Here is a 13,818-nt window from a genome sequence, read left to right on the forward strand (position 1 = left end):
ATTGTCCAGGCATGTCCTGTCCATAAAAGACAGGATAAACCCCAACCCAACCAGTTACTGTCCAAGTCTACGGTTTATGATCAGCAAAGTGCCAGAAAGAATCAAAAACAACACAATTAAACAGAATATTTTGTTGCTCATTCTCCGGTTTTTGATATTTGCTCTTATGACTCTCAAAACAATGTGAACCTTCTTAGGAAACGGCACAGCAGAAAATATAAAGCTTAGTTTGTCTCTGATGCAAATTATAGGTTAAAAAGAGGTTAAAATCCCAACAACTGGGACAAATGGAAATAGATTTATCAACTCTGAAATGATCAAAGTGTTAATAAGACAAAGTTATCAAGCAAAGAAATGTAAAGGAATGGAAAACGATGGACAATTCCCTTCACAAGTGTGTGCATCTTCCCACATCAACAAGCAAATACAAATTTAAAAAAAAACAATGAGATGGCAACATTTTTTGTTCCAACTCCATTGATGGAGACTTGACAGGAGATTATAGCTAGAAGGTTTTCATGATTGAAATTCAATGTGAAAAAAAAATACCAGATTTCCCTTTGTAACGTCCATTGATCATTCGGACTATATCTTCAATGCAGGCTTCAAAACTTGCTGGCTTTTGACGAATCTGTGAAATTAGAAGAAAACACAAGTGCAAATACTGAAAGAACAGCTAGCAGGTCCATTCGTAAGTCAAGTTTCCTCATTTGACAAACTTTTTAACATCTGGAACAACTTCTATTCACATAACTCCTTTAATGCAAGTTGGTATCCAGAATTGTTCCATAGAGGTATTACAAAACAAAGCATAATACCAAGCAATCTGAGGAGATACTGTATTAAGTCAGATATCCAAAAGCTTGGTCAAAGTTGCATCATATACACGCTGTATAAAAAACAAACTTTCTAGACCAAATTTACTCAACAAAAAGTTAGGGGTTGATCTTTGATTGGTAAAGTTTTCAAGGGGCTTACTTACAGCTATAAGGTAGTGGGGGAGCCATCATTAAGAAATACCGAAAAACTGATAAACTCTCTCGTCATTTGGTCCGATGTCAACAAACAGTCCCAAATCACAGAATTTAACTATGCTTATCCCGGTCCTTCACATACCAGATAATAACCCATCTCAGTGAAGATTCATTATCCAGTTCCGTGGATGCTAAACTGGTCATGGAGCACCAAGCTTTCAGGAATTGGCATTTAGTTCCAGACTGATCAGCTTTGACATGCTCAGCAGATGCCACCCAAACATAACAGCCCATCAACATGGTGTTCCCACAAAACTCCAAATTGGCATTGAACTTCAGCCCACTCTCATATGGTCTATTTGGGATGTGCTTCCACTTTAGGGAGCTTCCCCAAACCAGGAGAGCATGTAGCAGCCTGAGCAGAACCTGCACTTTCAATGCTGCTCAGTGTCAAGGGAAGGGCTGCTCTATTGGCAGGGGTCATGCCGACAGTTGCAAAGCTTTGACCTCAACCTTGTGCAGCATTTGCAAGTAATGAATAAATGAATTGAGATGTATTCAAAATGAATGACACTTTGGCCAAAAGTCAAGGGCTTTTTTTTAAAACCATAGATTATTTGATTATTTAGGTTTAAAGAATAATCTGAAGGAAGAAAGTAGAGAGGTGGGGAGATTTAGAGAAGGTATTCCAGAGCTTGGGAATCAGGCAACTAAAAAGGTGACCAGCAAATGGGAAAGGGATTAAAATCACAGATATGCAGGAGTTCAGAATTACAGGAGTACAGAGATCTCAGAGGACTGTAGGTCTAGAAGAAATTAATTAGATAGGAAAGAGCAGAGCCATCAAGTTATTTGAAAACGAGGATGAGAATTGAGAATTGAGAAAGGAGAATTGAGGACTGCAGATGCAGGAGTCAAAAAGTGTGGCACTGGAAAAGTACAGCAGGTCAGGCAGCATCCAAAGAGCAGGAGAGTCGACGTTTCGGGCATGAGCCCTTCATCACAAATGTCAAGACATTCCTGAAACCAGAGCCAATGTAGGGCAACAAGCAGAAAGAGTATAAGTGAATACAACTGGCACAAGGTACAGCAGCAAAGATTTGGATGAGCTCAAACTTAAGGTTTGTACAATGTAGGAGACATATCAGGAATGCATTGGAAAACTTGAAGTAACAAAAACAGGGATGGAGGTAGGAGAAGCACTCTGTTCAAAATACAGCAGATCACAATTTTCTGACAGTAGATCTCAGAGCACTATGCACCTCCACCTTCAACAATTATAGTTATCTACTGGATTGCTTTCCACCATCCACTTCTCGGAAAGCTACAGCTCAGCCAAAACTCTATTCCAAATTTCCCATCACTCCTGTCCTTGCTGGCTTTCAGTGTGGCAAGGTTTCCAACTTCAAAATTCTCAAACTTGTGTTCAAATATCAATATGGCTTGACCCCACTTTAATTGCTCCTGCCACACTACTCTTCTTGTACTTTGCATTCTTTGAACTCTGCCTCTTTGCACCCACCATTCATGGGTGCAACAAATGGTGGTCAAGCTGCTTGGGCGCCAAATCCTGGACCTCCATCCATAAAGCTCCCTTCTCCTCGAAGACATTCTGTACTGTTTACATGACTAGATGTTACATTTTATTTGACAAACAACACGGCATTTCACAGCATTGTTAACCAAATGAAATGTCCTATACAAATGCGAATTGGGTCATATTGTACTTATAGCCAGGAAGACATCACTGCTAAATTGGTTTGGACTCAAAATGCCAATAACAGCACTTGTTTATTCCTCATTTGACCAGGAAGTATTAAAGGAAAAATATACAGAGGAACCTTGATTATCTGAACGAGATGGGTGGGCAGTATTTCATTCAGATAATTGATTATTCGGGTGACTAATCCAATGCCCGTCTTCTGGGACTCCAAGTTTTGTGAAGTTTCTTTTTTCCTCGCTCTGCCTGCCTTGCTCCCTCTCTCTGCCTCTCAGGATTTGTTTCCGAGAAGACACACACACTTGTCTGTAAGGGAGCTGCAGCATTGCTGAAGCCTCTCCCTGCCATTGCTTCACTTCAGTGGGATTGACAGAGCAAGCATTTGCCGAGTCCGCTCCCCGTTCAGGAGACGAGGCAGCAGCACAGTGGGTCAGTAAACTACCCAGTAAACATGTGTCAGGGTAGTGTGAATCAGGAGGAGATTTGTGTTAAATCCATCTTCCTACTTCCTCAGAGAAAGCTGCCAGTTTTCACATCTGCCAATTGCAAAGAGAGAGAGTACGAGATACACAAGTATTTTCATCTTCCATTCAGGCATCTTATTCATGAATATAATTTAAAATTAACAGGGTCAATTTGTGTCATCTCATTCTTTTAATCCTTAGCAAATATTGGGGACAAATAAAAATCCATGGAAAACATCAATTAAATGGTGTGGCCAAGAACCTGTGGAAACCCTGGACAAAATCACTGGTCGTCATCTGGTCTACAATTGAGTCTTATTAACACAGCACTGCTCATTACAAGCTCAACTCAACTGTTACAGGCATGATGGCCCACCAACTGATTGTAACAAACTATCCTCCAAATTACTGCCAGAAATTCATGTATCCCCACATTGGATTTGATGCATTGTGATTTGCAAAAGCTACCCTGGAGAAGCACAAGGCTGTCTTGGGCTACAGTGTAAATAAGAATGAACTAAAGTTTGAGCTTGCACCCAATGACAGAGCAGATTTGATGAGCTGAACAGCCTAATCCTGCTCCTATGTAAGACAGCATTTATTTCTCTGGTGCTGGGCATCAGCATTTCAGTGAAATAAATTAGAGGTACAAGTGTATCTCATGAAGAGATCAGTGACCAGAATCAAAGGTCTCGGGAAATCAGTTAGGCTGCAGAAATTTCAATTTCTAAGCAAATCTCTGCTGCTGCTTTGAACCATTAGTCCCAAGCTGCAGGATCTGTTTCAAACTCTCATTCCCACTGTGCAAGTGTCAGCTTAGAATCACCAATCACACTCTTCAGGATTCCTAAACGCTCCCTTAAGCATAGAGTAACCCTCAGTGAACTCACTTCCTCTCAGTACAGTTGAGGGTGATGCATTTTAAGTCAGATTCTGAAAGAAATATTCACTAAACTGTCACTTACAAAATATGGCAATTGACTAAGGAAGAACAAGGCCTAGAATTACTTACATTGCCTCCTTGTGAGGTATCAATCACCACATCTCCCTCACTGCTAACAATCCTCTGCTATGGTAAAGTGAGACCACACTGAGATGCTCCTGAGATGCTCTAATTAGAGCTCTAGCTGAGGTGGAACAACTCTGATCTACAGCAAGACCCACAATGCTTAAAATATGGGTAAGAGAAAAAGAGAAGGCAGTAAAGCTACAAACATTTGAGAATGTGAAGACATATATGAGGAACCCACTATTAAAGCTTACGCGCATTAATTTTGAGTGGCCTCTGAAAGAGTGAGATTCTCTGTGCTTGTCAAAACCACGTCTACCCAGCTCAGATGGAAAACAAACAAATAATACAACACACAGGTGGGGGCAGTCAATCAATAAGAAAGGTTCCTGGGCTGAAGGCAACTTTACTGTAATATTTCAGATCATGAAGGCAATCAATAAACTGTATCCAGTATGTTTAATATAGAAAATAAAAACATTTGGTAAAACACAATTTCATCACACTAAAATATGGATGGGAAACATATGGATTAGCAAAGTAAGACAGGTACTACACAAAGGGGATACACAGGAATTTTCAGAGAAGTGATAGATTAGATTAGATTAAATTCCTTGTAGTGCGGAAACAGGCCCTTCGGCCCAACAAGTCCACATCGACCCTCTGAAGAGTAACCCACCCAGACCTATTCACCTACTCCCTACTAATGTGCCTATCATTGTGGGCAATTTAGCATGGTCAAATCACCTGACCCACACATCTTTGGATTGTGGGAGGAAACCGGAGCACCCAGAGGAAACCCACACAGACAGTCACCCAAGGCTGGAATCGAACCCGGGTCGCTGGCGCTGTGATGCAGCAGTGCTAACCATGGAGCCTCTGTGCCACCCTGGGATTAATATGGGACAATTAAAGTGCAGAGGCAAAGTGGGTTAAAAAAAAAATCTATCACCAACCAAAGCCCAGTTTGATGGAAGGAGACAGAGGTCAGTAATATTCTACATGCCCAAGGGAATCGGTAACAATAGGGTGGAGAGAAATGTAGTTAGCGTCAGAAGTCTAGTGATACATCATAAATAAGTTTTAATCTCTTGGAGTTTAAATGATTGGTTTTAACAATCCAAAAGATTCTCTGAAATTGGCCAATCTTTCTCTCCATCCTTTGTCTCCCTCCCTCCCATCATTTTAGGATATGGGGATGACAGACATTTTGAATGACCTTTCAGTTCACATATTTAAGCGTGTTTGAGAAAGACTCTGATCAAGAGAGAGCAAGTGTGAAGATTTTTGGCATTTGGATTTTGAAGTGGTGTGTACAAAGACAATGCCTTTGATTTTTCCATTCTCTCCCAACCCACTTTAAGCTTGTTACATTGATGCCGTAATTGTAAAATGGCTTTTACTGCCAGCTACAACATAAGAAATTAATCACCCTCCAGTTCTGAAGAATAATAAACATTGTTGTGGTATCATGTGTTGAATTTGAATGCATTTGACTATGTGCGTAAATTCAAGTAAAACCAACATATTTTACTGAAACTGTAAAACAAATGAGCAAGTTCTTCAATGTTTCAGTGTATGTTAGGTACCTCATAAAACAGATTGGGTCTGTTGAAGGAAGCTGTAAACATGAGGCATTTGGGAACGCACAGGATTTTTTTCACATCTTCCAAGATATTGCTTGTTGCAGTTGCTGTCAATCCAATTAACGGAGTCTTTGGGAACTGACGTTTCAGGATACCAAGGCTCTTGTAGTCTAGAGGTAACAAAGTTTAATGTTTATTTCTAAAAGCAATACCAGAAATTAAGTCTCCTCACCTTTAAGTTTTTCCCATAAATAGTCACTGTGGGAATTTACACCAAAAAGACACTTTGTAATTTGTCTAATCAATACGTTTTAGTCGCTTGAATCTTCTGATCTGAAACAGGGGTACTACCAATATCAGATAAAACATTGCCTATTTATCTTTAAGAAGGTTTTTACTTGAACTTCTGGGCTCAGAACCTTTCTAGCCAAAGCAGCACAGTGCACTGAAAGCAAACAGAACATAGACCAATACAGCACAGAACTGGCCTTCGGCCCACGATGTTGTGCCGAACATCTCTCCTAGCTTAAGCACCTATCTATGTACCTATCCAATTGTCGCTTAAAGGTCACCGATGATTCTGACTCTGCCACTCCCACAGGCAGCGCATTCCATGCCCCCACCACTCTCTGGGTAAAGAACCTACCCCTGACATCCCCCCATATCTTCCACCCTTCACCTTAAATTTATGTCCCCTTGTAACACTCTGTTGTATCTGGAGAAAAAGTCTCTGACTGTCTACTCTATCTATTCTCCTGATCATCTTACAAACCTCTATCAAGTCACCCCTCATCCTTCTCCGTTCCAATGGGAAAAGGCCTAGCACTCGCAACCTATCCTCGTACGACCTATTCTCCATTCCAAGCAACATCCTGGTAAATCTCCTGGAAACAACCCCAAGCAGCAAATTCCCACAGAGTCAACTGCACTGGGACTTCCACATGGACCTAATACATGTCCTGTCCTTACTGCTGTAACAACTATCATTCTATTAGGAGACCTGGCCTCAAGGGGTTTGGACTGGATGTCTAGGCCAGCATTTAGTGTCTCTCTATACATTGCTCTAGAGAATTTGGTAGCGGTGAGCAGTCTTCTTGAACCAGTGTAGTCAATTTGGTGTACCAAATGTTAGAAGAGAGGGAGTTCCAGGCTTTTGACCCAGCAACAGTGAAGGAATGGTGAAATATTTCCAAATCAGCACAGTGAGGAGCTTGGACAGGAACTTGCGGATGATGGTATTTCTTATTTACTCCTGTCCTGTCCTGTCCTGCCCTTCTAGATGGTAGTGGCTGTGGCTTTGGAAGGTATTGTTGAAGGTACCTTGCTGACTTTCTGCAATACATCTTACTGCTCCTGTATATTGGTGTTGGAAGAGAGAGAATGTTGAACATGAAGAATGGGGTGCTAATCAAACAGGTGCTTTTTTTTAAGTTTAGAACATTGCTGGAGTTCCACTCATCCAACCACGTTGCAAATGTTCTATCATATTCCAGATTTACACCTCCTGGAGTGCAACAGGAGTTTTGGAGGAGGTCGGCTGTCAGTTATTTAATGCAGGACTCCTAGCCTCTGATTTACTTCTGTAACCACATTATTTGTATGACTAGTCCAGTTCAGTTTCTGACCAATGGTAAGATGTTGATAGCGGGGGATTCAGTGATGGTAATGCCTTTGAATGTCAAGGGCCAATGGTTACATTCTCCCTTTTTGGAAGTGATCATTGCATGGAATTTTTATGATGTGAATGTCATTCACCACTTATCAGCCCCAGACTATTGTCCAGGTCTTGCTACATTTGGACATAAATCACTTCAGTATCTGAGGAGTTGTAAATGGTGCAGAACATTCTGCAGTGAACATCCCTATTTCTGACCATATGATTGAAGGAGGTGCTGAGGCAACTGAACATGGCTGTGCCTCAAATATACTACTCTGAGGAACCCCTGCAGCGATGTCCTGCAGCTGAGATGACTGACCTCCAACGACCACAGCAATCTTCCTCTGCACAAGATAAGACTCCAAACAGCATCGTCTTCCCATTGATTCCCACTGACTCTAATTTGCCTCCTTGATAACACACTTGCTCAAACGTGGTGTCAGTGGGTGTAAGTTTCCACTGCTAGAATTCCATTATTTTGTCCATGTTTGAACCAAGGCTATAATTAGCAGTCCTAGCAGAAACCTAACTAAGCATCAGTGATCAGGTTATTGCTAAGCAACTGCTGCTTAATAGCACAGTTGATGACCACAGCAACCAGTTTACTGATAATATAGAGTAGATTGTTGCAGTAGTAAGTTGCTAAATTTGAATTGTTCTGCTTTTTGCAGACAGGACACACATAGGCAATTTTCCATATTGTCGAGTCAATACCTGTTTGGTTCAGATTACCGGGGGACAACAAGTTCATGAGCTCAAGTCTTCAGTACTAATGCCAGAATACTGTCAGCTCTCATTGCCTGTGCAGTATCTAGTGCCTTCTGCAACTTCTTGATATCATGTGAAGTAAAATGAATGAGCTGAAGACATTGTGACACTGAGATTGCCAGAGGAGGTCAAGATCAATCATCTATTTGGTACTTCAGGTTGATATTCAGATGTTACAAAAGCTTCAGCCTTGCCTTTTCCACTGATGTGCTAATTATTAAAGATGATGTAACTCTGGACCCTCATCTTTCAGTGAAATGTTTAATCATCCACTGCCATTTACGATTGGATATGGCAGAACCGCAAAGCTTAGATCGGATTCATTGGTTATGGAATTGCTTAGCCCTGTCTTTCATTTGCTGCCGATGCAACCCATTTTCACATGTGGCTGGCGCAATCCTGGCATGCCCTGCTGCACTCTTTATAGAAGGGGGGTTGATCCCAGTTATGCTGGAATGGGAGATATGCCAGCCCAGGAGGTTGCAGATTGAAAGTTCTGCTGCTGGTATCCAATAGCACATCATGGATATCTAGTCTTGAGTTCCTAAATCTGTTTGAAGTGCATATGGACAGTGGTATCCGCAGCAGACAGATTGGTGAGAATAAGGCCAAGTATGGGGTTCCCTCTTGTCGGGTCACTGCTGCGTACTCAGTCAAGCAATTATGCTCTTTAAGTCAGGACTGGCTTGGTCTGTTGTGCTGCTCCCAAGCCACTCCTGGAGAAGCACACTGAAGTCCCTTACCCAAAGTAAAATCTGCACCTTTGTCACCCTCCATGCTTTCCCCAGTTGTTGTTCAGGATGGTTGCAAGGGCAATACAACGTAATCAGATTTCCTTGCCCATGTTTGGTCTGATGCCAGGAAAATTCATGCAATCTGGAGTCAGTTTGAGTACCCTCAGTGTCAGAAGATAGATTATTATCCAAATGGTGACAGACTGGGAAAGGGGGAGGTGCAATGAGACCTGGGTGTCCTTGTACACCAGTTGCTGAAAACAAGCATGCAGGTGCAGCTGGTGGTGAAAAAGGTCAATGGCATGTTGCCTTCATGGAGAGAGGGGATTCAAGGAGCAGGGATATTTTGATGCCCTCTGGGCAATTAGGGATGGACAATAAATGCAAGTTTAGCTACATCCATGAATGAATAAAACAAAAATACGGAGCTTTGGTGAGACCACACCTGGAGTACTGCACACAGTTCTAATCTCCTTACTGGAGGAAAAATGTTCTGGCTACGGAAGGGGTGCAATAAAGTTTACCAGACTGGTCCTTGGGATTGGCAGGACTGATGTATGAAGAGACACCGAATCAGTTTGGAATAATATCCATTGGTATTTAGAAGAATGAGGGGAGATTTCATATAAACTCATCAAATTCGAACAGGATAAATGTAGGAATGATATGCCTGATGACTGGGGAGTCCAGGCCAGGGGTCACACCTTAAGGATACAGGGTAGGGCATTTAGGAATAAGAGGAGTAGAAACTTCTTCAGCCAAAGAGTAGTGAACCTGTGGAGTTCTCTGCCATGAAAAATGGCTGAATCCAAAGCACAATGTTTTTAAGAACCTCTTTTAACATGAGGGTACAGTACATGATGTGAGCAAATATACTAAGTAAAGTCTAAGGCTGTGGACAACAATCGGTTTCTCACTAAAGGTTCATCTTGAAGGGGTCAACAGCCATAAATGTTGCTGCGAAAAAGTATCTGCATCTTGTCATTCAATCATACCGACTGTCTGATCATGGGCTTGAAAAATGTGTTGCTGTAAAAGCACAGCAGGTCAGGCAGCATCCAAGGAGCAGGAGAATCGACGTTTCGGGCATAAGACTTTCTTCAGGAATGAGGAGGGTGTGCCAAGCAGGCTAAGATAAAAGGTAGGGAGGAGGGGCGTTGGGAATGCGATAGGTGGGAGGAGGTTAAGGTGACGGTGATCGGTCGGAGAAGGGGTGGGGGTGGAGAGGTCAGGAAGAAGATTGCAGGTCAAGAAGGCGGTGCTGAGTCCGAGGGTTGGGACTGAGATAAGGTGGGGGGAGGGGAAATGAGGAAGCTGGAGAAATCTGCATTTGTCCCTTGTGGATGGAGGGTTCCTAGGCGGAAGATGAGGAGCTCTTCCTCCAGGCATCGTGTTGCCATGGTCTGGCGATGGAGGAGGCCAAGGACCTGCATGTCCTTGGTGGAGTGGGAGGGGGAGTTGAAGTGTTCAACCACAGGGCAGTTGGGTTGGTTGGTGCGGTTGTCTCAGAGGCATTCTCTGAAACGTTCCGCAAGTAGTCGGCCTGTCTCCCCAATGTAGAGGAGGACACATCGGGTGCAGTAAAGTGTGTGTGTGTGTGTGTGTGTGAGAGAGAATTTGTGACGGACATGGAAGGATCCCTTGGGGCCTTGGAGGGAGGTGTGGGAGCAAATTTTGCATTTCTTGCGGTTACAGGGGAAGGTGCGGAGATTGGGTCGGTGGGGGGTGTGGATCTGAAAGGGAGTTGCGGAGGGAGTAGTCTTTCCGGAATGCTGATAGGGGAGGGGAGGGAAATATATCCTTGGTGGTGGGATCTGTTTGGAGGTGGCGGAAATGACGAAGGATGATACGATGTAACTGGAGGTTGGTGAGGTGGTAGGTGAGGACCAGTGGGGTTCTGTCCTGGTGGCAATTGGAGGGGCGGGGTTCAAGGGCGGAGGAGCGGGAAGTGGAGGAGATACGGTGGAGAGTATCGTCAACCACGTCTGAGGGTAAATTGCGGTCTTTGAAGGAGGCGGCCATCATGGGCTTGACAAATATTCTAATTTACAGTACAAGATGACCATGGCTTGTGGCTTGGTAGGTCTGGTATCAGGTTTTCTTGCTTATCTTCTTTACAGAGACAGCATTCTCTGTGCCCAGGTGGGCCTGCAAAACAGACTATATGGCGCTTGCCTCCAAGCTCAAGGCCAATTGCAATTATCAACTGGTCGAGAGTTGGATAAATTAGCATTTTTATTTGGTCGGAAAGGTTTTCGCTGATTTAGTTTATTTGGCTTGTCTGTTTCTTTCCTATATATATATATAATATGTGTGTGTGAATAAATAAATAAATAAATAAAATATATAGATGAGAGTTACCCTAAAAGAGGTAACGATTTTGGGGTAACCTAGTCATACCAATACTGGTCCATCAAAACTGGCCCAGCAACTGTTTGTGAGGCAGTTGTTAATTTGTCAGTAGTAATAGAAACTTGACAAAATTGAAGTTACTATTAACAATTTCAAACAAGTGAGAATTGCATTGTAAAAAGGAAAATCAAAACGTTTAGAACAAGTGGACAATCTGATATTGTTCATTTAAAATCATCCTTCAACGGTCAAAATTACCTTCCCATAATTGGAGCAGTTTAGCCTTAAAAGTTTGATATGTATATAGATTAAACTGTTTCAATTTTACTGTACACTATTTAAACCATATAGGAGTAGTTGGTAGAAGACTAATTGGGCCATGTCTTCAAATGCCAGGTTGAGGGAAGGCTGCATTATTATAGGTTCCACCTCTTGAATAGGATATTAAAACTATCTTCTGTCCAGGTGATTGTTCCTTCCTCAAATTAGCTAACAAAACTCTTTCCTAAAAAGTACAGGTTAACCAATCATTCAGCTCATTTGCTTTGTGTAACGCCTTGCTATGCTCAAATTGGCTGCGACATTTATCTATGTATTAACAGTGACTACGCTTCACTATCTAACACTGTAACAAAATGTTATATAAATACAAGTTCCTTCCTTATGTGGAATACGGAGTTATGTGCTGCTGCCTAAATTCAATATGTATTGTCTCATTTATTGATATATACCCCATTATGGAAAGTACAAAGCTGCAGATGTATTCCTTTGGGACTCTGACAAACATCAGAACATACAAAGGTGACAGGCAAGCAAAGTCCATCAAGCCTACTCTGCACGTATTGTAGCGTCATGGCTAAATACAGCCTCTCCAATAAACCCCACCCATCCAACATCCTCAGAGGCAATGCCAAAGCTTAGGAGAGATACTCCAGCAAATTCTTCTCCAAACCTCCCTTACCCTCCCTGCTATTAATCAAAAGTAATGAAAACGACATGACTCAAGAGTTATCTATAAAGACACTCACGTTCTACATAACATAATCTCTGCCCCAGTGATGAAACTGCTCTCCACCTTCTTGAAGGCAATGTGGAAAACCAACAACCAGACAACAGTTGGCAATAAATTCTGGCTACTCACTACTCTGTGAAAAGAAACTGCCTATATCCAATCTATTTGCTTTCTTAAATAGTTTAAATTCACAATCCCAGTCCTCCCCCAACCTGTTCAAGTGGAATAATTTAAGTGACATATACTCCCACATTTTGCACACATACATACACATGAATGTATATACTATATGTAGGGTACCTTCCAATTTGAAAACATTAGTACTCACCAGGTCTGAAATCATGACCCCATTGACTGCAACAATGAACCTCATCTACAGCAATACGCGTCAGGCATCCTGCATTGTATGCCTTTTCCAGCTTGGACATGAAGACTTTACTTTTAGCAATCTTCTCTGGAGTCACATACAGAAGCTTCAGCTTGGAAGACTTGTTCAGCATTTCATCATGGACCCACTTTATATGTTCCTATAAAAAGAGATATTTACTCTGAAAAGTCTACTGTACAACAGAAGCCAAATGTCACTTCAGGTGGAGGTGGGTAAGGGGAAGAAGCAGGGGGCAAGGAGAAGATGGTAATAAACCTTGTTTCCAAATTATAGAAAATAGTAAGCCAAATATATCTTCAGAAGCGGTTAGCAATCACAACTCGAAGATCGACATAAATTCCACAACACAATTGCTGCCTATATGTTCCCATTTTAGGGCACTCAAAGTCTGTGTTGTTGTTGAACTGGAATGAAAGTCAATAATCAATTATAGCAGGAGTAAACTGAAGTACTGCCAAAAAAAAAACATTTTGTTGAAGGACTCATCAGGATAATTCATAGGAACAACAAATGTAAAGAGAAAAATCAATATTTATACTGTGTAACACTGAATAATTATACTCAATAATTATAGTTATTTACAAGTAAATTGGTATACTTGCAAATTGTCCCAATGACAAAAGGTTCTGTCTAAATCTGTCCTTTTTCAGCAATAACCAATGGAACTCATTACTGCTTTGTGGCAGGAAGCAGAGGGCGATGATTAAAGGATATTTTTGAGTCTGGAAGTCTATATCTAGTGATGTACAACAGCATTTGGTGCTCGGTCCCATGCTGTTTGTAGTGTTCATTAATGATCTAGACATGAATGTAGAAAATATGATAGTCAGTTCAAAGATAACATGAAATTGGTAGTGTGGTAAACCGTGAAGAGAAAAGGCTCAGACTATAGGACAATATAGACAGGTTTGTCAAAACATCTGAATGGAGGAAAATAGAATTTAATACATTTTGGGAGGACTAATAATGTAGGAAAGTATATATTGAAGGGTAAGATTCTAACAAACACAAGAGGATCAGAGGAACCTTGGTGTGTTTGCTCATAATCCTTGAAGGCAGCAGGACGGGTAGATATGGTGGTTACACAGAAATATTGGATACTTTCCTTTATTAGTCAAGGCACTGAATACAAGAACGAGTATATTATAGTGGAG

The 13,818-nt window shown here is 41.7% G+C and overlaps 1 protein-coding gene across 3 annotated transcripts in view; it reads right to left on the reverse strand.

Moving 5' to 3' along the window:
* The window catches only part of recql (RecQ helicase-like), a 48,257-nt gene that overhangs the window by 17,839 nt on the left and 16,600 nt on the right, over positions 1-13,818 (reverse strand). For all 3 annotated transcript variants that reach the window (XM_060842977.1, XM_060842978.1, XM_060842979.1), the window contains exons 6-8: positions 12,605-12,803; positions 5,757-5,923; positions 550-631 (exon numbers count right to left, since the gene is read on the reverse strand). In XM_060842977.1, the coding sequence (XP_060698960.1) occupies positions 550-631; positions 5,757-5,923; positions 12,605-12,803 (448 nt within the window). The remainder of the gene's footprint in view (positions 1-549; positions 632-5,756; positions 5,924-12,604; positions 12,804-13,818) is intronic.

This window comes from Hemiscyllium ocellatum, chromosome 23 (genome assembly GCF_020745735.1).
Source record: "Hemiscyllium ocellatum isolate sHemOce1 chromosome 23, sHemOce1.pat.X.cur, whole genome shotgun sequence".
Classification (NCBI taxonomy): Eukaryota; Metazoa; Chordata; class Chondrichthyes; order Orectolobiformes; family Hemiscylliidae; genus Hemiscyllium; species Hemiscyllium ocellatum.